Below are 25,785 nucleotides of genomic sequence, written 5' to 3' on the forward strand. Positions count from 1 at the left end.
GTCCTCCCAGGGCCCCAGGCTGATTCATGCTCCTTGCCTCTCTCTGATGCTGCCTTTCCCTTGAAAACTGAGAAGCTCCCTAGAGGGAGGCATCCAGATATGAGGGAGAAAGCTCTGGATTCCAGTTCCCCCCATTTTTCATTGCCTCATCACATGGTCAAGTCACTCAATCTCCCTGAACCTCAGTTTCCTCATCTGTGAGTAAGTTGGTGGCAGAGCTGTCATGATAGTGGGTGCTGTGTGTTGCACGGGTGATCTGCCCCAGGCTGACCAAGGCACAAGGACTGCATCCTACAGTCTCAGGGAAAAATGTCACATCACATCTCCCTCCCTACCCAAAGGAACAACCCATCCAAGCCATGTTCCATCAGAGCTCTTTGCTTTATTTCCCTTACAGCACGTGTTTCTACCCAAAATGGTCTGACTTGTGCATTGTCTGCTTAGCCAGAATGAAAGCTCCAGGGCAGCAGGGGCCGTGCCCGAGCGTACTCATGAGAACACAGAACATGCCTAGCATAGTGCAGGCATCTGGTAAACGTCATCGAATGAATGAATGAGCCGTTCCCGAAATTTACGCTATCAGTCCCTGCCTAGGTTCCCAGAGATCATGAGACTAGTGCTGGTCTTGAGTTCCTCAAATGGCCAGTCTCTCCTCCTTCTGGTGTGAAAACAGAACACCAGAATACAAGTTTATGAGATGAGTTTTATGATTTTTTTAAATGAGTTTGTATTACGTTAGTAGTTTGAAAATAATTTAAAATAAGAGAGGAATAAACCAACTCTAGGCTTGGCATTGCAACGGAGCACACTTCCTGGAACTGTTTCTCCGTCTCGAAGCGGTGCCTCGGAACACCAGCCTGAAATATCACACCGGCGTGGCGGGCACAAAAGAGCTTCGAAATGTGCTCTGTGGACTTATGATGCCGTTATCTTTCCAGAACCAGAGTGTTCTTTTTAAAGGCAATCTAATCTTGTCTCTCTCTTTCTCTGGTTTAAAACCCTCCAACAATTTCCCATTGCAAACAAAAAAATAAAATCCAAACTCCATATCATGACCTACCAGACTGCAGGGTCTGGCCTCTGCCCACCTCCTCAGTTTCATCCGGGATAAGCCCTCATTTTGCACACCAGCCACACTGGCGTGGGACTCATAGTACGCCCCATCCCCTCAAGACCTTTGCCTGTGCTGTTCCCCCTGCCTGGAATGCCCTCTCCCCGACCGCTCCCCTCTCTCACCTCTGCCTCTCCAAACGCTTCATTCCTTCTCTTCCTCTGTGACTCAGCTCAAGTTTTCTTAAGGAAGCCCTAGAACAGCTTTGTCCAATAGAACCTTCTGTATTGATGAAAATGTTCTGGATCTACCTGTTCAGTAGGGTAACCACTAGCCACGTATTGCTATTAAGCGCTTGAAAAGTTTCTAGAGTGACTGAGGGACTCAGTTTTAAATTTTAATGAATTTAAATTTAAATCTCAATAGCCATGCATGGGTCGTAGCTACCATGCGGGAGAGTGGGACTCTAGAATAATCCTGCGTCCTCCTGTGACACACACTCCTGGTTTCTTATACTCTCCCTTCAGTGTACCTATCACACCTTGTAATTTATATTTATTTGTACATTTTTTAACCCATTCCATATTAGACTGTAAAAGCCAGAAGAACAGATGCTTTGTCTGCTTTGCCACATTTGTGCCCATAGCACCTGGAATGGGATCTGTCCAGAGGAGGTATGTCATAAACATTTATTGAATGGATGGATGGATGAATGAGTGAGTGGTTAGTGAAGGGAGAGAGTTGCTTAGCCTGGTGCTCTGATAATGAAGTGTAGTCATGAAAAAGGTCAGCCCCCAGGTCATAAAATTAAGAGTAAGCTAAATCTGTGCTTATAAGCACCATGCATTCCCTGTGTATAAGCAAGCCTGTGTGTGTGTGTGCATGTGTGTGTACAAAAGCACAAGTGTGTTTGCAAAACTTTGCATTTGTACAGTTGTGTATGGACACGAATGTCCATGTGTTGGCGTGTCAGGGAAATGAGGTCACTAAGACACATGCAAAATCACTCAGGAAGGCGGTTTCTAAGTCAGTACTTTTTATTTTGAAAGATTTGTCAAACTCTTCACATCGTGGTGAGAGTTTACATGATTAATAAGAAGCAGCTTTTTCATGAAATGCTTGGAGGTGAACGAGTTCTCGGCCTGTGAGATCCGACCATCCCATTGACTTTGAAGTTTCTTTTGATTAATAGAAAAGAGAGGGGTGGGGGAGAAGAGGAGGAATGTGCTAGCAACCAAAGGAAAGATCCCTCATGACAGCCATCCAGATGTGAGAAAAGAGGAAAAAAACAAAAAAAAACCCTGAACAAAACCAATTCACCAACTGCACTTTTTCTGTTTTCCAACATTCTCAGCCTCTCTTCTTGATTTTGGCCTTTCTGGCTGAAACACCCTCCTACTCCTGCATCTCCCAAAGACAGTTCAGAGGGGAGCAGCCCTGTACAATGTGGTGATCTGTCCCCCAGAGGTGTGGTGGATTCTAGAGAACTGATGGTCCACGGCTCTGAAAAGTTTGAACAAACAGCCTAATATGAAAAGAAACAGCACTGAAAAGTGAGGGGGGTGGAGAATGGTGAGGAACCGGGTTTACGTGAGAGTTTATGTATTCCCAGAACACAGTCTTGGGTTCTTTCTCTCAGTTATAGCCCCGGGCAAACAAGATTTCTTATCTGCGGTTCTGGCTGGTGGGTTCTGCAGGTTTTCCCCACCACTGATCCTCTAGCCCCAGAAACATCCTTGCCAACGTCACATGTCTATTACTTCCCTTTGCCCACCTTCAGGCCACGTAGGGATGACCCCCCTGGCAGCCAATACCCTGAAATAAAATTAACACAAAGTCTGATACAGTGAGTATTAGTTTCAAACAGAAAAGTAGAAAATCTAAAGATGCAACGTGTGTTGAAGGCAGACTTGAACAGATCAAAATTTCCACCTATATGCCACTAAGACGATGGGCAGAGGTGCAAACGTTAAGACAAAAGTGGTACTGTTAGTAGATGAGTAAGAGGCCGTGATAGCTGAGTTACAGCTAAGAATGTCATGACTTGGGTTAAAATTTCCATGTTTAGCACCGTTAATGTATTCATTTAAGTCTATATTAGCACCTTGACCCCAGGCAGAACAACAAACCATCCAAACATTTTAAACATTGGGGAAAACAGGAGGGGGAAGGTCAAAGAGAAAGAATCTGGTTCTGCAGGTGGAGACGTGGCTTTAGATCACGAGATCCTTGTCGATGTCCCCTGTAAAGCAAGAAGAAGCAGCGTTAGACTTGGAGGTTGGTGTTGATGGAGATGTGCTTCCCAGAGAGTTGGCGGATACCACCCATCCCCGGGACCAGGGGCCAGGTGACCCGTCCAAGGTCAACCAGGGAGCCTATGACTGTGAACTTTGGTCTCCCCCTCCCTGGCTGGTCCTTGTCACTTACACCCACTGCCAAGTTACACTCCCTGTCTCCTCTCTAGGTGCCTGTCAGTTCCCAAAGTAGTGCTAGACACAGAGTGAGAGCTGATGCTCGAGGAAGGGAGAGAGAAGGAGACACCGATGGATGGACAGAGAAGGATCAGGAAGCCGCCTGAGAGAGCAAGGCCCACCCAGGCAGGGAGAGCAGACAGAAGTTAATGAGGTACAGAGAGCAGAGATGGGCAGAGAGGACAGACACGCAGACGGCAGAGAGGGCAGCGAAGAGGGAGGGAGAGGACGGCGGCCCCTTTGCTCAGACACTCACTCTCCTTGATGCCGAAGCAGCCGGCCCACTCGTCCAGGGCGATGTACTTGTCCTTGTCCAGGTCACAGGTCTCGAAAAAGCGGGTGGTGCAGTGCTCCATGGGGATGAGGGGCGCACGCAGTGGGGCTAGCTCGGTGTGAGACAGGTACCTGCAGGGGATGAGGTGGGGAGAGCCTGAGAGCTTGAGAAAGCCCCACACCCCTGCATGGGGAGCCAGGGGCAGGGAGCCTGCCCCTCGGGGCCAAAGGATGCTCAATGCAAGATGAGAAGCCAGAATCCTGGGTCTCCCCCCAGCTCTGCCACTGACCTGCTGTGTTTCTGAGAGCACAGCCCTGCCCCACCCTGAGCCTCGGTTTGCCCCTCCCTCAAAGGGGGAGGAGTTGACCATAATGTCTAAGGGCCCTTTCCGTTCTGATGTCCGTGGGTTCATAACACAGGTCTCTTGGTGCACTGGTTTCCTAACTGGCTAAGAGTTGAGGGCACAGAAACTTAAACTGAAAATATTCAGCATTTCTGCTATTGGTAGATCAAAATCTGGTATGGAACAACGATGCATGTTTTCTGTGGACACACATTTTTACAGCTGCAAATGCACATTAAAGAGGCTAAAAAGAGATGCATCAAAATGAAGGAAGTGCTGACTTCCGGGGAGGAGCGTGGGAAGAGACTGGGATTGGCAGGGAGGGTGGATGCAACTTTATCGTTTGTACACTGTGTCATGTGTGAGAAGGAGGCCTTTTGATTTCTCTCCCACTGTCCTTCCAGCTGGCCTGGACTCCAGAGCATATGTATGATTTTTTTTCCTTGTTCCCCAGAGCCCTCAATTCGTTGTCCTGAAAACACTCTTCCCCAAGGGACTACAACTTGACTCCACTTATCTCTCTGAACCCCAGGCCCTCCTGCCCCACCCAACTCATGGAAGGAATCACACAATGTTTGAACTGAACCCTCCCCCGCTTCATTGTATACCAGTGAGAAAACTGAGCCCCAGAGAGGGGCGGGGACTCAAGCAAGGTCACCAGGCAGCTCTGGGACAAGGAGAGGGGAAGGATGGATCCCCTGACCCAGGCTGAAGCGCTTTCCCAGACTCACAGTCCTTGCAGCTCCATCCAGAAGCCTCCCTCCTGGCCCCTTCCTCGCTCGGCCTGAGCTCCAGATGTCCCCTGACTTCTGCCCTCCCCACCACAGTATGACTCAGATGGATCCCAGCCACGGAAAGAGCCTGGGAGAGAAGCAGCAGGGAGTTTCCCAGTGCTCAGGAGACCCCAGGCCCCAGGGATCACCCACAGGGTGGGCAAAGTCCAGGCACAGGGGCTGGACCAGGAGGGAGCGGTGAGCTTCCCCGAGGGGAGCATCCCTGGGCACAGCGTGCAAGCAGGGTGGCCTTCCTTTTTGTGCTGCTCCAAGAACACACAGCAAAAGAAGGCCGGAAGGCGGTAGTGAGGGTGACCACCCCTGCTCAGCTGCAGGTGCGCCAGCTTCCACCTGCAACTTCCAGGAGGCTTCTTTACTTTTTCCTTCGATTGGGAAAAAACTGATCATCACCCAGAGTGTGAGCTCCATGGGGGCAAGGGCCATGTCAGCTCCGATTACTGTTCAATCCCCTGCCTAGAATCGTGCTGGGCGTGTAATAGACACTCAGTCAGTGTTTGTTCACTGACCAACTCCCTGCCTATCCTGCAGGGCAGTTACACAGCACTTCCTAACTCATTGTGATCAAACCAAGGGCTTGCCTTGGGGATGGGGCTGGCTCTGTGAATTTCCTAAGAACGTCCAGGGCCGGTTTGCCCTGTTAGGGCTGGGTCTCAGGGTCTTGCTGAAGGACCGTGAGCACACAGGCTGCCCCACCTTGGCTCTACCACCCCGAGGAGTCTGGCGTTCCTTCCTAGCTCGCTCTCCCTCCGTGAATGGATACCCCAGGCCAACACTCACCGGGTGAAGGATGGCTTTTCAGTTCCAATGGCTTCTGCCTCTTCTGGCAGGAGGGAGTGTCTCATGGCTTTCTTCCCTCCTGGTCCTGCATCCTTCCTCCTACACCTGTCCCTTCCTGCCACAGCCCTTAGGCAAACCGTGGGCTCTAGGGCTGGGAGCAGCAGAGGCCGCTGGGAGGTTTTCTGACCGCATCTAGTGCACCTAGCAGCGCTGACCCACGACTGTCCACTCCAGAGCCAAGCCAGAGCAGCTCCCCGGGATCCGGAGGGCCTGGGGTCTTACCCATCGATGGGGTGCTGGTCCAGCTGCCCGAACTGCCAGTGCACAGGGAAGATGTACATGTTGTAGTTCTTCTCAAAGTCCCGGGCTAGCAGCTCCACGGGGTGGTCCCCGGCTTCCAGGCGCTTCTCATTCTCGTGGATCTTCTTCACCTGTGGGGGCAGAGACGCATGGGACAGAGTCCGGGGAGGCTGTCCAGACCAGTCAAGGCCCCTCCCGCCTCTGACAGGGGGCCAGAGCTGGCAGACACCAGCCAAGGCCACGGTTCAAAATGAGGAAAGGAAGTGGCGTAGATGGGTACCAGCATCTCGACCACAAAAATGAAGGCCTGGGGCAATCTCAAAGGGCTCTCCATAGGGCTGCCACACCAGAATGACTGGGGAGTATGTTCAGATGCAGGTTCCTGGGGCTCACTTCACAGAGACACTGATTCAGTGGGCCTGAGGCGGGGCCCAGGAAGCTGCATTTATCAGTACTCTTAGTGCTTGGTATGTCCATTAAAGTTTAAGATCCATAGACTCAGAAGGAAAAAGGAATAAAGTTATTTATATCTCTTATGGAGACAAAGTGAGCAGGTCTTTTTTTTTTTTTTTTTTACAGTACACGGGCTTCTCACTGTTGTGGCCTCTCCCGCTGCGGAGCACAGGCTCCGGACGCGCAGGCTCAGCGGCCATGGCTCACGGGCCCAGCCGCTCCGCGGCATGTGGGATCTTCCCGGACCAGGGCACGAACCCGTGTCCCCTGCATCGGCAGGCGGACTCTCAACCACTGCGCCACCGGGGAAGCCCAGCAGGTCTTTTTGTTCCAGGACTCCTCAGAGCCTTTAAGGTGTGAATGTACTCTAGGAGCCTTCAAAGGCAGCAAGGAGGAGTCTGTGTCCTAGCGCCCAGAATACAGGCACTCGTTGGAGTGGGGATGTGGGCTTACACTTGGGGATCTAGATCTAGGAGTGGGTCTGTGGATCGCAGCCAGCCTGGGGCCAGGAGGTGTCCAGCTCAGGTGCCCTGGGACAGGATGGAAAGGTACCACACTCACTCGTAGCTTCTGCTTCTCGGTCAGAAGGTTGTTGTCCTGATCCCTCTCGTACAGCGTGACCAGGACGTTCTTGAGCCAGTCCCGCATGCGCAGGGGGAATTCAGTCAGCTCAGAGTCCAGGCAGGGAGCGATGTCTAGGGTCCAACACACAAGCATGGTCAGCACAGACCCTGATTCTCCCTGCCTGAGGGCCAGCATGCTGGCTGGGCGCCTCTCCCCGCCCCACGCCCCACGCCCTCCTCCAGCAAGAAGCTTCAGTCGGCGACCTTGATTGAAGCACAGGGCTCAGCCTCTCTGGGCCACAGTGTCTTCACACCTTTTGAACAAAAGAGATTGTGTGGGGGGAAGAATACTCTGCAAATGGGCAAGTGCAAAGGGCACATCTGCTGTCCCCTTGACCTTCATCTGATCTGCGGAAGGAAATGGTTCCCTCCAATGGCTCTTGCATTTTTCTGGGTGTTGCGCCCTGAAAACAGAGGCCAGGACCCTCGATGATGATGTTGACTCTTGAGAGGTGTTTGAAGCTGGGATACTGAGGAATAGCATCCACCCATAGGCCCCGCTTAGCTGGGGTGGGGTTTCAGGTATGCTTGATCACCAGAACATTCTTAGCAATACGATTCCATCCTGGTCTTTGGAACCTAGGATCCCAGAATGTCAGACCTGGAGATTTCATCCAAGTCCACCCTCTTGTTGGACTTATTAGAGGTCCGTGTGGAGAGAAGGGGCTTGACTAAGGCCTCACTGTCAGAGCCTCATCCAGCACCAGAGCATGTGGGTGCCTGAGGGCCTAGGGGTCCATCCTTCCCTCATCCTTTCACCTATGGAAAGCCCCCTCTGTGATTAGGGCCACAACCTTCTTCACCAGCAGCTGGGGAATGGAAGAGAAGATCTGGGTTGGAGATGCTAGGCGTTGGAGGGAGTGAGTGATACGCCCCAGAGGACGGGAGAGCCTCTCAGCACGTGTGTCAGTCTCACTGCCCAGGAATTCCTACCAGCATTCCTCCCCCTGCCTTCCTTCTCCAGGCTGTGCCTTCTCATTTCACACCCTGGGCCCCATAACTGGGAGAGCAGGGCTGACCACAGGAGAACCTCATTCCCCCTCCTCCACCTTTCTGCACGCTGCACACCTGAGGCAGGTGAGGGGCCCTCCCCAGTGTCATCTGGTGCCAGGATGTACCAGACACACCACGTGGATGTTGTCTTGGAGGGGAGCAGAGGTGGCCTTGGGTGTTTCAGATGATAGGGAGGCAGCCACGGTGAAGCAGAAGCCTCGGCCAGCTGAGACTGCACCTGGGATCACTAACAAAGGGCCAGAGGACACCCTGGCATCCCTTTCGCCAAACACCTGGCTCCCAGGTTTCTAGAAGAAGGTGGTGAATCATATGTCTTATGCGGGCAGACAGGAATGTAATGGAGTAAAATGGCCAAGGATATGACAATATTGAGTAACAGGGCCTAAGGGGAACTGACAGCCTTGCCCCAATTTTAAAGCATTCAAATTCAAGTAGTTTTAAAACACTTTATAGGCCCAGGTAGAACATCACTTTTGCTTCACATGTTGAAGCAGGAAAGATTGTGGTTAGCCCTATAGAAGAACTTCCTCATCTTTACAGGAAAGGAATGAGCTGTCTTGGATGCTAGTGAGAGATCCTCCCTGATCTTGTGCTCCCACAATTGCTCAGTTCTTCCCTGGACATGTCCTGAATGCAGATACCTATTCGTAGACAATCATCTCATTTTGTAAGTGGGAACCCTGAGGCTCAGGGAGGGGAAGAGATTTGCCCAAGATCACACAGCACAGGAGTGGCAGAGCCAGCATCCGTGCCAGTTCAGTGCCTTCTCCCTGAGATGGGAGGCTTGGCGGGGTCCGAGGAGAGACTCACATTTGCAAGGCCCGATGTAGTCCAGGTGGAGTTTGTGGCCCTTCTTGGTGCCCTCCAGTGTGCACTTGGTGGCAAAGAAGTGGCAGGAAGAGTCGAAGGTCTTGTTGTCATTGCTGCACACCTGGCGGCGAAGCATAGAGGGCGTCACATTCATTCCCAGAGCCCTTCGCTGGTACCGCCATCCTTGCCCATTTCAGAGATGGGGACACTGAAGGCCAGGCAAGGAACGTGATTAGCCCAGGGTCATACAGTGAGTTAGTGGTGGAGCCCGGACAAGAATCTACTCTTTGGGCTCCCAGGCCAATGTTCAGCCCATGCTGAGAGCCACTGCTGGTCTCTGAGCTGTGGTATGGCTGAGTCAGGGCTGAGACATGGGAAAGCAAACCTGGGAGATACGGAAAGGATGAATTGAAGGTGAGGATGGGTAAAGCGCAGGGTGTGCAGAAGAGTTAATACAGCAGGCCTGGGATTGTTATCCTTAGAAAGGCGTGCTTATGAGGTTGGCCCTTGGCTGGAGTCTGAAAACGTGGCTGGTAAACAATTCCCTGCACTGTTAGAAAACTGTCCACAATGATGAAAGTGGCTCACTGTGCCTAGATTGCTTGTACAAATAATATGGTTCATGCTGAACATCTGTTTTCCTGCTTGGAGTCTGGACTTTGGGTACATGCTAGGGAGAGGATGTCTGTGTGACTAGCCCTCAATTAAACGTTGGGTGCTGAGTCTCTAAAGGGCTTTCTTGGGCAGAAGCCTTGCTCACATGTGGCTACATCTCATCTTTGTAGCTGGGGAAAGAGTGGGTTCTGTGAGACCCCCTCATGGCAGGGGGAAGAGTAAGCAAGACCGTGCATGGATTCCTCCACACTCTGCCTGTATCTTGTTCCCTTTTCATCCAGCTACATACCCTTAAGTCTTAGTGGTGAGTGCAACTGTATGCTGAGTTATGTTGGTCCTCCTAGCGAATCTCTGCATGAGGGGGTGGCGGAGCAGAGATGCCGTGGGCTGAACAAAGGCAGTGGCAGAGTAAGTGGCTGTGTCAGGAGGAGGGGAGCCTTGCGTTGAACACCCTGCACACGCTTATTGCTTATATATCACTGCAGAGGGAGAACTGATGGGCATTGGTGACCGGTGCAGTAGGGGGTGAAGGGGTGACGAGGAGGGGAGAGTTGACAAAGATGCTAAAATTTGGAGCCCAGAGAATAAGCTGTACTGGGGAGAGATTGAAGATGGAGAAGCCAGGTGGGAGGTTGTGGGAATGATACTGGTACTCGATTTGTTGCCCTGAGTTAGGTTACCACTAGCACAATGGTTGACATGCATGGGTGCTCCATAAGTATTTACTTGGATGGATGGATGGATGGATGGATGGATGGATAGATGGATGGATGGATGGTTGAGTCCTACTGGAGGTATAATGAACAGGTTTGAAAGATTTTTTAAAAATAGCACATATTGAGAACTTACTAAGTACCAGACATTATCTGACAAATCCCCACAATAGCCCTATGAGATAAAGTCTATTTCTGTCCCATTTTTAGAGGTGAGAAAACTTGGAGTGGAACATAGCTAAGATCCCACATTAACAAGTGGTGGAGATGGGGTTTGATGTCAGCCTTCAGTCTGACCCAGAATGCACATTTTTGGACCTGATGCTTTGCCAAGCTGCTCCCACATATAGAAAGCCCCTATCTCGGTGCCTGGCGGTGTTGATGTATTCCCTCTGGAGTCTGAGCAGAGCTGGAAGCTGGTGGCGCCACGTCAATTCCTGGTGGTTGCTGGAGAGTCCAGTGGTGGGAAGAGCCTCCCCTCTGACTCACTTGCTGTGAATACACCTAGCGAGGGGACTTCTGAGACTGGAGCTGCCCCGTGGGACCACCAAGCCAGCAGTGTTCTGGGCAGATGCTCTGTGTTCTGAGGACCCCAGCCCCCCGCCCTGCCCCTGTCCCTCAGGCCTCACCTTCTCAAATTCGCCAATGGGGGCAGGGCAGCTGGTAGGGTCCTGGCACACGCACATGGGGGTGTTGTTCTCGTCCAGCTCGCACACCTTGCCATGTTTGCAGTGGTGGTTCTGGCAGGGGTCTGGTAGAGCGCAAGGGCACCCGGTTAGCATCACCCGGGCTAGCACGTCCACCCTACCCCACAGTGGATCCTTGGACAGAAGTCCTAGGCTGTGGCCCCCACTCGGGCTTTGAGCAGCCCTGTGTCCTCCCTTCTCTTCTGCTGAACCCAGCAATCGGCATGTAGGGGAGCAGTTGGCTCAGTTTGGGGATTAGAGACTCAGTCTGAGGTCAGGGCCAGGCACACTTGGGGGGCTGGGGGCTCCGTCTGGGACCCAGTAGCGCCAGGTGCCATATAGCTCCCCCAAGGATGGAAGCAACCATTGTGTCCTCAGCTGTTGGTGGATCAGTCATCGCAAGGCATTTTGGGATTTTAGAATAGACTTTCTAGAATGACTTGGAAAGTCAGCTGTTGTCACGGAGCCAGGGAGCTGTGAGGCCCAACAAAACAGACTTGAGCGGCTGTAGCGGAAAAGGGAGCAGAGCCCCAAGGCCCACACTGAACAATAGAGCCTGCCTGTGTCTGGTAAACACTGGATGAGGGGCGTGGAGGGGAAGGAACGTGACTCAGTAGACGCCCCTCTGCTCCAATGAGAATATTCTGTGCCCTCAGGATGCGAGCCCGTCTAGCCTTTTCCTCCTGGTGCTTGGCTGGGGGTATCATAGTCATCCTTTGTTGGATGCCTGCCCTGCTAGGCCCTGGGCCAAGGGCGCTTCTGCTTTATCTCATAATCCTCTGACAGCCCTGGGGCAAGGATCTACCATCTTCACCCTTCCCCAAGTAAGACATGCGGAAGCTGGGCTCAGAGAAGCTTCGCAGGCTGTCGGAGGGCATCGCAGAAAGAGGCGGCGGTTTGGAGGCAAGCCTTGTTTGGTTCGCCTCCAGAGTCTGTGCTATTAGCCCCTGGGGTACGGAGCATCTCCACTGTGTGGGATGGGAATGCTGGCACTGTGGGTGGGAGCCAGAGGCCCTGGGTCATTGCTGTGGCCCTGGCGCTAACTCCACGGGTAGGCTTATATGAGTTGTGTCAGGTTTCCAGGCCTTATTTCCCCACGGCTGTGTGAAAATCAAATAAGCTCACGAGTGTGAAAGCTTCTGGGGCCATCGAGTGACCAGATGGGAATGGGGACCTCAGTGGGAATGTGAAACCCAACTTTGGAATTACAGTAAAGGGCTATAAGGGGAGAAGGCCATTTGCAGTTTGAGAACTTCCCTTCCTGACACTCAAGGCCTGGCTATAAATAGATCTTTCCAGATTCCAGAAAATAATCCCAACCTTTCAGTCAAGGCAGTTTCTCCTCCACGGCCCATCCTGCAGCGAGGACCCCACCCTGCATTTCCTTGGGAAGGAACTTCATGCACGCTGGGCCCACGCTTTAGGCCCAGGTGGCAGAGGGCAGAGCCTTCATGTGACCAGACACGGGGAAGGGACCTACTTTCAGCCACCACCTCCTCCTCGGCTTCCTCAGCACCTTCATCAAATTCTCCTACTTCCACCTGGACGGGGTTGGTTCCCACAGGTACCTGGGGTGGAGGGGGAGGAATGAGTCAAATGGCCCTACCCCCATCCCAGACCTGCAAGGAAGGGGCAAAGCCTGGAGGGGGCTTGCCTGGAGCCTCAGGTACCCACAAAGGGATGGGGAGAGACAAGCTGGAGAGGGGCACTGGGCCCAGGTCACAGAGAGCACAATTGCCAGGTCCAGAAGTGAGACTGAATCTTACAGGCCGCTGTGCCTCTAGGGCCCCAGAGCTCTATGGAGATGCCTCAGAGGCCACCAGGGGGGTCAGAGCAAGAGGGGGTGCCAAGCTCTCCACCCTTCCAGCCACACCAGAGCAGCTCCTCTTTCATCTGTTTGACATATGGGGAAGACCGTGGGCGATCATCTACGAAAAAATGTCCCACAGCTTAAAAAGTAAACAAAATTCAAAATCATAGCTCCCAACTGTTAGGTTCCATGGAAGGTTTGGGGAGCATTCAGGAGTGTGTCAGGATTGGGGGATACACAGGATTTACATCTGTGCTGCGCCCGTTCCAGCAGGAGACCCACAGCACCTGTTTGGCTTTCTCAGGGAGCAGATGTGGGCAAAGAGGGGCCGCAGGTCTGGGGTCCCTCCCCACCTACCTCGGATACCTCAGCCACGGTTTCCTCGACCACCTCCGTCTCATCAGGCAGGGCTTCCTGTTGCTGTTGGGAAGTGAAAATGGGGTTTGGAGAGGTCAGGGCCAAGGCCAGCTTCACTGCTGAAGTGCCTCGGCCTGGACCTCTAAAGCTGGGGAGTTAGGAGAGTGGCTCGTTGGAGACCCCCAAGGCTGTGCACTTGGGGGTCTCCAATGAGCAGAGCCCCTCAGGGACCTCTGTGAGCAGGGATGAGGCACAGGAGAAGCCAAACACGGGGGCCCTGTGGGGCTCTGGAGCACCTGCCTTTATAGTTATATCTGGAGCTTCTATCTAAGATTTGGCTTGGAAAAACATTTCCGCCGCTTAGGCTCCCATGAAGTGTGAAAACCGCTAATGCAGACCAACTCCCTTCATCGTACAGATGGGAAAACTGAGACCCAGAGGGGATGAACACTGAATTTTAACAGAGGTCATTATCTTCCCCACAACCATGATATCATCATCATTATTATTATTATTTGGCGATTCCTTCTTGGAGTCAACTTGGAGTTAGAAGCAGCAAGATAGCGTATGACTTTGAGGTGCCTGGCTGGCTGGGGCTTCTTCTAAAAGTGATGCTAACTTGCCAGATCTTTTGCCAAAATCTCACTGCCTGATCAGGATTGCCAGCGTCTACCATCATCACACCTTCTAGTGAAGAGAGGGTGAGGGAATCATAGGTGAAAATCTTTGCCCACTTCACGTTTCTTCCTCTGTCTTCTGGTCACAGCTTCCAGCGTAGCATTGGATGACCACTGCCTTCCCTCTCCATGCGATTCTTGGAGGGCCTGTCAGTCAAGGTGCCTCACAGTCCCTTGGCCAAGAAGCAGGCCCAGGACCCAAGCTCAACTAGATTGGCTCTCCTTGAATTTTTTTAATCTTGTTGGCACATTTTCTCAAGATGTGAAAACTGTCAGAGTAGAGACATTCAAATGGCAACACTTCCATGACCGTCCATTAGATCTTACCTCCATGACCATCCATTAGATCTTACCTCCCAGATCCCAGAGCTGCCCTTTTCTAGTTCTCCCCAAGGCCTTGGATTTTATAATCTACCCCTATATCCTTTTCCCTCCTAATTTAGTCAGATTGGAGTCTGTTGCTTGCAACCAAGTAGCCCTCATTGATTCAGAAACTAACCCAGTCCTCTCTCTGTGGCTTGAATCCCTTCTAGCATCATCCCCATCAGTATCCCCTGCCCTCTGCTAGAATTCCTCATATGACAAACAGGTCACTTCCTTCTAAAGCAATTCTAGTCCCTTTCTGGGAAGCTCTGATTGTTAAAAAGTGCATCTTCATGTTACATGGAAATCTCTCTTCTCTGGAATCTCCACCCAATGGTCCTCATTCACTTTTTCTTCGGAGCTTATTAAAGAAAAAAAATTTTTTGTTTTAAATTAGACAGTTAAATCATGATGGGGAAGTCTCTGTCCCTTCTGAGCATCTAGGGCTGGCAGATTCGATGCCCCTGGGCTGGTGGTGGCAGGTAAGACCAAACAGATGTGACCTTTAGGTACTTACAGGGGCTGCCAAGGCCCACCCGGCCAGGCAAAGGAGGAAGAAGATCCAGGCCCTCATGGTGCTAGGAACCCTGTGGGGAGGAGAGAGATGGAGAGTTCAGTGAGGGGGAGGTTTCTTTTTTGGGATCTTAGTTCCCTGACCAGGGATCGAACTCGCACCCCCTGCATTGGATGCGCGGAGTATTGACCACTGGACCGCCAGGGAAGTCCCCATGGGGGAGGATTCTTGATGGAGAGTTCTTGACGCTGAATTCCTGTGATATGCAAGGTAATTTTAGGTGGTCCATGTTAAAGGATAGTGAAAGACACGGGAGTAAGTTGCTTCTACTCATTTCTCTTTCAATCCTGATTATATGAGAGTCTCAGTTCGGTGCTAATGTGTCTTTAACACCTAACACTCATCCTTTTTGAACCGAGAGTACGCCTCTGGCTCAGAGCCTCCACAGGAAACTACATTCAGCTGGAATTCAATAAGTTTGTTTTGTCTCCTTTGTGTTTAGTTTTACAGTTTCCTTCTATTTATGACAAAGGTACACAGATTTTTCCATTTATGGTAGTGGTCTTAAGTCTCCTTTCTCAATACATTTATTTATTATTATTATTAAATTTATTTATTTATTTTTATTTTTGGTTGGTTGGGTCTTCCTTGCTGCACGCGAGCTTTCTCTAGTTGGAGTGAGCGGGGGCTACTCTTGGTTGCGGTGCGCGGGCTTCTCATTGCAGTGGCTTCTCTTGTTGAGGAGCACGGCCTCTAGGTGTGCGGGCTTCAGTAGTTGTGGCTCACAGGCTCAGTAGTTGTGGCTCGCGGGCTCTAGAGTGCCGGCTCGGTAGTTGTGGCGCACGGGCTTAGTTGCTTCGCGGCATGTGGGATCTTCCTGGACCAGGGCTCGAACCCGTGTACCCTGCATTGGCAGGCGGATTCTTAACCACTGCACCATCAGGGAAGTCCCCTCAATACATTTATTTAAGTTTTTAAAAAGTGATTCGACAAAGGTGATTGGCTAATTCGTCAAGTCTGGGCAATGCTGAACCAGATCATGTTCAAGGGTCCCTTCGATCCCTGGTGTTCTAGGATTGTTTTCTTCCTATACCCCAAACTCTCCTCCTCCCCTCCTCTTCCTTCTGCTTCGTTCCCATCTCTAATAAGAGAAGCTAATGGGCAGCAACCTCTTGCCAATTTGAGACAATGAGATCTACATTCTAAACAAAGAACAATAGTTTTTGAGTGTGGCCAGTGGAACTTGTGGCCATACTTTCCTCCATTTACCCAGGAGGATGGCACTTCTCTGGATCCTGTGTGGGAACTAATATCCAAATGCTTACATATGTTGCATGGTACCTTCCCTTTCCCCTTCACAGTTAAAGGATGTTAGCTGAGATCTAGAAAATTCTCCTGCCCTGGTCACTGCTGTGACCTTCCTCTAGATGCTGAGCTCTCGACTCTAACAATCTCATGACTGGAAGGCATCTTGGAACAGAATCTCCTCTGATGGTTCACTGCCAAAATGCCATCCCTAACTGAGGAACTATGGTGGGGACATTTCGTTTCTTGTTCTAACTGAATGGACTTCCGTTTCCAAATGGCTTTAGAAAGGTCTTCCTTATACTGTTCAATTTGCCTCCCTCAAGCTTCTCCTGGTCTACTCTGATGGTCCTTCTGTGGCCACACAGGGCAAGCATGCTCCCTCTGCCCCCAAGCAGCTTTTAGCCAAGGTGAGCAACAACCGTATCTTCCCTCGTTTGTCCCCCAAAACTTCCATATCAGTCCCATTATCCCTAGTTCCTCCCAAGACTTCTCAACTGACCAAGCACCTTGGTGGGAGGTACCCTGGCATCGTGGAAGAAACACTTGGCTTGGAACTAAATACCAGGGATTCTGATTCTGTCGAAATACTAACCTGGTGTATTGGTTCAATCCTTCATCCTCTCTAGACCTTGGTTCCCCCTTCTGTTGAGAGGGTTAGACTAGGTGAACACTGCGGTGGTAGCCTGGGCCCTTAAGATGCCCTTAAACTGTCACAGCATGTGCTGGTCTAGGCATACATCCTCCCCTCTGATATCCTCCATTTTAACTTGGATTATGGTATTTGGGGAAACAGACAGGGGAAGGGCAGACTTCATAATGGTCCCTTATTGGACTGAAATAGACACTAAACCTCACTATTTCATAGAGTATACAAGAAATAAAACCAACAGAAATTTAAAGAAATCAACCTGGGAGCTTGGCTTTGCTTCACGATGTCCCCAGCTCCCAGAGGAATCCAGTCTTCCCCTTCCAGGCAGTTTTGGGAACGTTCCTCCCCTCACACAGCTGTATGCTTTTCTTCCCCCCTCTGCCCGCAAGCCTTGAGGTGGAAAAATCTCCCTTCTTCCTTCCACATTTGGAAGATACAAGCAAAGCAACTCCCGCATGTGGCTTTGGACGAAGGGAACAGGAGAGAAAGCATGAATGAAGGGCTTGTCTGAGATTGTTTGAAGTTGAAGGGTCAAAGTGAGACTCGTAGCAGGAACAAAAAAAGTCATCTCGTCTGGGCTCCAATTGCAGAGAAGACATATCGTTAGAGAAACAGCCCAACTAGGACTGGAAATGCAATAAGCTTCAGGTTGGAGAGCCAGGAAGACTGATGTCTCCAGAGTCTGTGTCCTTCATATGAGCAGAGGAACCGCTCCTTCTCTTTGACCAGGGAAGGGTTTGTGGGTCAGCTCTTCTGTCTGTCCTGCCTCACCACCTGCGCTCTTTCCCAGGGGCACACTGACCCTTTCTGCCACCCCCATCCTTGGTGCTGCAGCTGGAAGAGAAAAATAATTCTACATCTTACAGTACTTTATAGTTTCTAAAGGCCTCACATATAGTACTCTGTCCGCTTGGAGCCTCTGACACACCGGCAGGCATGGGAGGGCTCTGAGTCCTGCTGTCACAATGAGGAGTCTGAAGTTGAGAGGGAGAAAGTCACGCAACATTCAGGCCCCTTTCAAGCTGACAAACTCCCTTCCCATGGCGTTGGTTTGGGCCTCACAGGGGTCATGCTCGGAGATGGGAGTGGGGTGGGAGAGAAAAGCGGAAAGTGAGAATGTTAAGAAAAGGACACGAAATCTTGGAGGAGGAGTTATTCTCCAAATTTGAGGTTTTGCCCAGTGCCCAGTGCTACCTCACCAGTCCCAGAACCCTCTCCCTCCAGGTGATGGGATGGGAGGGAAGGGGGGCAGCTGGACTGCTCTCGGATGCGCGACCATACTCCCTGCATACCTATGACCTCCCTCTTGGAGGTTCTGTAAACCATCACTGGCCGAAGAGGCAAGGCACCCATCCTGCAAAGCTAAGGGGGTGCATCAGTAACGCCAGCAAGGTCAGAACACAGGGTCAAACCCCAGCATCCAGAAATTATCAGCTGTGCACCCATCCTTTGCCAATCAAACCTAGGTCTGGCGTGCCCAGGGAAAATAAAAATACTTTTGTATAAATGAGCAATTTTAAATGAAAACTCCCTTCTTTGTATCGCTTTAGTTTGTAATGACACCTGTGTTTATCCTTTTCAAAATGTCTTCATAATCCGGCATCCCATTGGGGGCTGAAGGCATGTCTTTCTGCCTTCTAACACAGGAGAGAAGGCTGAGGCCCGGAGCTGGAGCCGGAGCCGGGGAATAAACCTGCCCAGAGCCCCAGGGAGCTAGCGGCAGGGCTGAATGAGGACCCAGGCTGCCCCCCTCTGCCACTGGCATGCCCTCCACCTCACACACTGTTTCCCTTTGTGGCAGCTCCCTCCCTAGGTGCTCACCTGAAGGGGGCCCAGTTGGGCTGCGAACTGGCCCAAGTTACAGGGAAGGAAAGGAGCCTGGGGGGGGGGGGGGGGATGAGGGGGGCAGGAGGTGTGTTTCCCTTGGCTCAGTGGTCATCAGATGCAGACACCGCTCACTCCCACCCCGCCGCCTGTCCTGCCTCCTGTTCTGTACAGCCAGTCCCTTCCTTTTGCCTTTATTTGCTCTGGAGATGGCTGAAAACCTGTCCTTGGCTGCCAGCAGGACCCGAAGCTGAGGTCACTTCTCTGGGGATGGAAAAGTACAGCCAGCGCCCCCAGTTCATCTCCCTCAAAATATAACGGGCCTCCTTTGGGCTCTCGCTGGACACTGAAAAGTCCCTGAACGTCAGAACTGGGGGAAATCTCAGAATCATAAAATTTTAGATCGTGGGTCTTAGAATCATAGACCCCTAAGAACATGAAACACAGAATCTGAGATGCAGTCATCAAATCTGATTTGAGTAGAAGATTTTATGAAGCAATGCAGTCTAATAGAACTTTCTGAGATGATGAAAATATTCTATATCTGCATTGTCCAATATGGTAGCTACTGGCCTCCAGTGGTTATTGAATACTTGAAATGTTGCTAGTGTAAATGAAGGGCTGAAGTTTTCACTGTATTTCATTTTAATTAAATCTGTGTAGCCACATGTGGCTAGTGGCTACCATATGAAACAGGGTGGTTATCAAGTTTTATAGAGGCAGTATGGCAGAAAGGTAAGCCCAGGGGCTCTGGAGATAGAATATACAGGTTCAAATCTTGGCTCTGCCACTTAGCATTTGTGTGACCTTCAGAAAGTGACTTTCCCTTTCTGGGCCTCAATTCATGTCTCCGTCTGTAAAATGCAAATAACACACCTACCTTGAAAGGCTCATGGGTGATTTGCCCGAGAGAATACAAGAGGTTAGCAATGGAAGAGCATCTTAAAATCCAAAGATCCCAGAATCTCCACCCCCCTTGAAAATCCAGGGCAAGAATACCAGCTCTTTGTCTGTGGCCCAGGGAGAAAAGGTGTTGGGGTGGAGAAAGGAGACATTGCTCCTCTTGGTCTCAGGCACACCAGCCCAGCCCCCAGTGGGCACAGTGACAGAGCTGGCCCCAGGCTGCCCTCTCAGTTGAGCTGCTGACGCAAACCAGGCGTCTTGCTTCCACTCTTTGGCTTGCAAACAAGGGTTCCAAAAAAACACATGTTCCTGGTAAACAAGCCCAAAGAGAGGAAAACAAGTGTAGAGGCTAATAAAGGAACCCCGTGAGTGAGCCAGGCCCGCCCGGGAGCTGGGACTCAGAAGGAGGGCTGAGCCAGGCCAGAGAGGCACCATCACGGCCAGTGTAGCCACATGGGCACTCACACCCCGGGGGAGCAGACGCAGCCAGTCAGAGGTGATGTGGAAGTCGGGTCCTGGGTTCGAGTCTTGGCCATGTTGCTCCCAGCTCACCATGCAGATTAGGGTAGGCTCCTCTACTCCCTGGACCTCACCTAGCGCCACTCATCTGCACAATGAGGGGTATCTTTTAGACCAGTGTATTCAACATACAAGCCAGGAGCTCTTTCTCTCAATGAAGTCTTCTGCAAAAGTCCAGATCTGAAACAGCTAAGAGCCTCTTGCATTTTTTGAACATATGAATGTACTATTATCTATTCAATGAATTAGCTTGAAATAAAAAAAAAAAAAGCAGGTGAAAGCAGTGTTGAGATGGGGGCTGGAAATCCTGTACACTTGGACACCCCCTGAGACACCTTGGAATGCCTCTAGGTTCTTTCATGAACAGAGTTTGAAGCCCTTGGGGCCAGGGGGTCCCTAAGGTTCCTTTCAGCCCTGACATTCTGAGTCAACTGAAGGAGAAATCTTTCAGAATACCACCTTTCCCAACTTGCCCCTTGACTCCCTGCTTCCACTTCTAACATTTCTTGCTGGAAGGGAAGAAGCTAAGGGAAACTTTTAGGGTATTATGGGTGCTCAAGCCTAGCTTTGAAAAGGTTCAGAGGCAACTCAGAAGCAGCCCCAGAGTGTGAGACTAGAATCAATCTGACTGAGGTTCTATAAACACATCTGAGATGCCACGTTTCACCATGGTTAGGAGAGGCCCCAGGGTGGAGCTTCAGGCTCTCCTTCTTGGCTCCCCCTAGGGTCCACTGCTGCACCTGGGTGACCACAATGAAGGGGATGAAAAATAACATCAAAGTGTCCAGGCTGTCACATCCTAAAGATAGCAAATCTGTGGCATATATGCCTCTACCTGCCCCTCCTGTGCATGTGGCAGACATTACTAATCAATCATACGACCTTTTCCTCTAAAGTCCAGAGTGGCATTCAAATCCTGAACACAGTTCTTCTAGCAGCTGCTACCAATGGACTGGCATTGTCAAGCCATGGGAAATCTCTTTGCCATGCTTCTGATTTTAGAGATAGGGAAACCGAGGATCAGAAAGGGAAAATAATTCACTCGAGGTCGTATGGCAAGCTAAACTTCCCAGATGTTCAGAAACATCCAGATGTTTGCGTTTTTATTTTTTCATCTGATCAAGTCAGGATCCTAAGGCTATGACCAACACAAGATGGCCCAGAAGGATCCACAGATGAGATGGGTTAATACCAAGTTTCTGAAAGAACCCAGCTCTGGAGAGAGTTGCTATTTCCATTTGTATTTTCCCTATAGATATCAAGCTCTATAGCTTGATGAGTGAGGGCAGAGTTAATTTCCCGTCTAAGACATCTTCTGGGTGAGAAGGAGGCTGTTTTTCTAAATAATTCTATCAAGTTACTGATTGCTGGCCTTGGGCCTGCACAGCCCAGCTGTCCCTGAGTTCAGGGTTGGGGTCAGGACCCAGGCTCTGTGCTGTAGAGAAAAAGTAATTTCTTTCATCCCCAGGGTTGGCTGAAAACTCAGCTCCAGCCTTCCCTTTCCTCCTTTAAAGGAGGTTAGGGAGGGAGCCAGCAGGAAGCAAATGAGCAGCCGCCCCTTAGCCACATCCTGCTGCCCTGATGACAAAGCCATGCGGGCTGGCTTAGGCCATGGCAGGCCAGCGAAGGAGAGAAAGAAGTCCTGCTCGTCACTTATTATTCGCGGGGCTCATTGCCTCTAGAGGGAGGAGGGTATGGAGGATGCCAACCTGCTCAGATGAAACGAACAGAACACGCATTGAACATCTGGATGTTTCCAGACGTCTGAAAGTGTGGCTCAGGCAACAGTTTGCTGTGTGACCTTAAGTGAGTTATTCTCCCTTCCTGAGTCTCAATTTCTGTCTGTAATATGTAACAGGCGGTCAGGAGTCTGTCTCCCTGCCATGGCCTATAGTTAGATCTGGCTGTGCACATCCGTGTGTGGCTACAAACAGCAGCTGTGTATCTGTATGAGTGACCGATGGCCCTGAGGACCTCTGCGTGAAGCTGTGTGTGCGACTCTGTGCATGTCTACTTGACTCGGCATCTGTCGGTTTCAGCCTGTGTTGGTGAGAGTCAGAGTTTGCATATGCATCAAAATGGACACCTGGACCTTGTCTGGGAGTCAGGGAGAGCTTTGAGTGCATGACCTTCTGTGTCTGCTCATGTATTGAGACATTTATTTTTAGCTATGCCAGTGGGTGCCTGTTGGTGAAATCAATGTTTATATATTTGGTATCCTCGTGGGTTTTTTATCTCTGCACACATAGCTACCTATCTAAATAACCTCAAAAATAAAATGTTTCCCTGTTTACCTCACATCCTCAGCTCTTTCCTCCACCATCCTTTTCTATTTATAGCTTATTTTCAGCAAGGAAGACTGCTCTTGTGAATAGCAAACCCCAGCCATGCTATTGGTTGACAAGTCTCTAGAGATGGATAAAGATTTTAGCAGGACTGTTATGTAACCCAAGACCCCCTAGCCCATCCTCTCTTGTTTCCTTTTCAACTAGGGGGCCAGGAGGTGTTAAAAATGTAGCCCAACTATTCCTTCTAATGAAAGCAGCACCTGGCATTTAGGTTCACAGGACTTCAGAGCTGGAAGGGTACCTGGAGACCATCTAGTTACACTCCCCATTTAATAGATTGGGAAACTGAGGTCCAGAGAGGGGAAGTGTCTTTCCAAATGTCACTCACTGTGAATTAGGATCCACCTCTGCCATTGCCTTGGCCAGTGCTCTTTCCACACCGGAGGGTACAACACTCTTGGGAAATACTCAAGAAGATGCCCAAATCAAAAGAATTTGAACAATATTTATTTCGTTTACATGTGCCTGTCGGCACTTTTAGTAAAGGGAAGTTATATCCAAACCCCAAGATGATGAAGCTGCCAGACAAAAAAGCTGGGGATGCTTTCAACTCTTGGGTGCCATAAATTCATCAGTTCTAAAAACCCATCTGATTAAGTGGGAGGGCCACAGTGTAGCAAGTGCTTCGCTGTGCATCACCCTGTTTTGTCCACACAGTATCCCTCTGAGGTGGTGCTGTTATTGCTTTTTAACCAAAGAGGAACCTGGGGCTCAGAAAGGAGAAGCCATTAGTTCAAGGTCAAATGGCACCTTTGAGGCAGAGGTGGAATTGAAACTCAGGTCTTCAAGTTGCCTGTCTAGGAAGCGGGAAGCATATCACAGCCTCACAGCTGCCCTGGGGTGCTGGGAGATCAGAAGGGCAGGACCTAGAGTTTGCTGTCCTGGTGTTTGGGGACAGAGTGGAGTGGGGGACATTCAGACTGAGCCTGATGTTCTAAGTGTTTCTAGAGTCCCCAGCCAGCAGGCAGAGACCCTGAAAAAAAGGTTGCCGTGGCAACTCGCATTCCTCATAGAGTGAGTCATAGCAAAGTAGAGCCTTTTGGTGGGTGGGACTTGGAAAAAGTTTCAAAAGTTGATTCCTTCCCCAAGCACCACCCCCTTCCTCCCCACCCTCCCTCCCTCCGCTCCAGGCTTTGTCGATGTGGCAGCTGACGGCTGAGTTAACTCTCTCTTCCCCCAACCACTCCCGTTTCAAAGTTTTTCATCCTCCTGCAAATACACCTTTGCTTCCAGTACCCACCCACTCCATCTTCCACATCATGCCCTCTGGCTACCTGGAGGGTCAGCATCCATTTGAGAATATGTTAAGACCGAAGGCTGTGAACATCCTCTTCTACACTGCTGCTGTCTCTGCCTCTTTCTGTCTCTGTCTCTCACACACACACTACTGTATATACAAATTTAAGGGGTTTGCAGGTGCCTTTAAGCCTATTCAAAAGCTAGTCCGTGGATTCTGGTTTAAGAGACCTTCCTTTGAAAGTTTCAGAGGACGACGGGCACCCCAAAGACCATCAATCAAGTCCACCCCTCTTACTTCACAGACAGGGAGACTAAGTCCAGAGGAGACACTTACCTAAGATCACACATAAAATGTGTACCTTCGGTCTGCCACCTTGCTTCTGATGTGCTTCTCACCCTACTGTCCGCACTTGGGGTGTATAGAAGTTTAACCGCAGAGAAAACACTTCCTCTATGTGTTCTGCATAGAATAGAATTTTCCGGAGGAAAATGTGTGCCTCTCTGTTCCTTTTGGGGCAGAGTGGGCTTCCTAGAAGACATGCCTCCCCTAATGCCCCCTTTTCTCTTGGTGTCCTCAGGGACTCAGGAAGTCCACTTCTCAACCAGCCAGTGGAGCCATAGACCGAAGAAGACCTAACACCAGCCTGTGTAGAGTTTGAGCTTCTCATAGCAAGGTGTGAGAAGGTTGCCCTGGAACCCTCTCCACCTTTCCTCCTCCCTTCCACTCTTTACAGCGCATCCCCCCACCCAGCCTCCCATCAGACCCAGTGCCTCAGCTGGACCATATCAGATGTCTGGGGTCTTCAGATCTAGATACACAGAGGGCTACTGCTGACCATTTCCTGTGTTTACACCCCAGGGAACCCAGGATAAGACTGACGGTCTGATAGTGCTATTTCAGGGTGAATGGCACCGGAATCAGTGTGTGTGTGTGAGAGTGTGTGTGTGTGAGTGTATGTGAGTGTGTGTGTGTGTGTGTGTGTGTGTGTGTGTGTGTGTGTGTTGGAGGACGGGGTTTGAGAGGGGAGAAATTCCAGGGAAACAGGAGCCTTCCCAGAGGTGCTGATTAAAAATGAAGACTACCCCTTTGCCTTCCAGAGATCAATGTATCATTCAGGCAAAGTCTCTTTTGGAAAACAGAGCCCCTGACCAAGAGCCAAGTCTAGGAAGTTTCTTCTTCTGGAATGGGAAGCAGGGCAGACTCTGCTGCTGGCCGGCCCCTCTTGCAGCTGTGCCCAGATCAGATTCCCAGGAAAGGAAGAGGCTGCCGCATTTGTAAAGGCAGCCTCTGAAACCAGAGAGACGGACACAGAGAGAGACAGAGAGAAAAGACTCCCTCAAAGACAGTCTGATTATTTTCCGCGAACCCAAAAGGGAGACCAAGTTATCCTGAAAAGCAGCAGGCAGCAAGTCCGTGGTCCCTTAAGGGGAGCAATGATGGAGCCCAAAGGAGATGCACATCCCTGTCTCTGATCCAAGAGACCTCCCAGCATAGCTTCCCCTCCCCTGTACATAAAGTTGAGGAGTGAACCAGAGTGCAGGGGTTATGGGACTAGAGAAGGGACAGGCAGGGCAGGGGTCGTGCATACCTCAGTGGCAGGCAGAAAGGCAGCAGGCGAGAGCACCGGGCAGTCTGAAGGTCTGCAGGAATGTGAGGGGTTTAGAGCCTGGTAACAGGAAACCACTCGGAGCTCTGGGCTGGGTCTCGCCCTCCACCCCGTGGTCCCTCCTCCTCCTGTGTCTCCTCCTTCCCCTCCCTCCCCCTCCCCTTCTCCCCACAGCCAAAGCTGTCTCTGTCTTCCATTTCTTTCTTCCTCTCCTTGTGGGTCAGGACGGCCCACCTCCCCTACCCCCGCCTGCCACATGGGTTCTGGAGCCGTTGCCTAAACAGACAGACGGAGCGGTGCGCCAGGGCTAGAAGGGGCGGCAGGAATCACCTAGAACAGCCTCCTCCTTGTTCAGAGGGGAACTGAGGCCTGGAGAGGCAAGGGATCACCCCAGGTTCCCAGGGGCAGAGCCAGGCCCAAGGGTCTTGATTGTATGACCAGTGATCTTTACAAGAGCCTCCCTAACATCAGTCAGTGCTGAGGAGGGCAGAGCAATTGGAGGGGGTTGTATCTGTGACAGAGGCAAGGCTAGGACTCGCCTCTGTACAGACTAAAGAAGCTGCCATTGATGCGTCATCGCTGCTGATTCGGGATATGGTCTAAAAATAGCCACTCAAACTCTAGCTGCACCAGCAATGGACACAGAAGGGGTTAGCTTTCTAGCTGGGGGATCTATGTCATCAGTGTAGAACAAATAAGGTAATTGATGATATCGACTACAATCACAGAGGTAACAATGGCCA

The 25,785-nt window shown here is 50.8% G+C and overlaps 1 protein-coding gene across 1 annotated transcript; it reads right to left on the bottom strand.

Moving 5' to 3' along the window:
- Positions 1 to 2,066: 2,066 nt before the first annotated feature.
- On the bottom strand, positions 2,067 to 25,120 carry SPARC (secreted protein acidic and cysteine rich). Its single transcript, XM_029216586.1, has 10 exons — positions 25,025 to 25,120; positions 14,649 to 14,718; positions 13,092 to 13,154; positions 12,405 to 12,492; positions 10,868 to 10,989; positions 8,911 to 9,031; positions 7,025 to 7,158; positions 5,993 to 6,141; positions 3,779 to 3,927; positions 2,067 to 3,293 (listed from the first exon to the last, which is right to left on the bottom strand). Exons 2-10 carry the CDS (start codon positions 14,703 to 14,705, stop codon positions 3,265 to 3,267), a joined length of 912 nt encoding a protein of 303 aa, XP_029072419.1. The 5' UTR covers positions 14,706 to 14,718; positions 25,025 to 25,120; the 3' UTR covers positions 2,067 to 3,264.
- Between the last annotated feature and the right edge of the window lie 665 nt (positions 25,121 to 25,785).

The sequence above is a fragment of the Monodon monoceros genome, unplaced genomic scaffold (genome assembly GCF_005190385.1).
Source record: "Monodon monoceros isolate NGI ecotype Baffin Bay Population unplaced genomic scaffold, NGI_Narwhal_1 Super_Scaffold_12, whole genome shotgun sequence".
Taxonomy (NCBI): Eukaryota; Metazoa; Chordata; class Mammalia; order Artiodactyla; family Monodontidae; genus Monodon; species Monodon monoceros.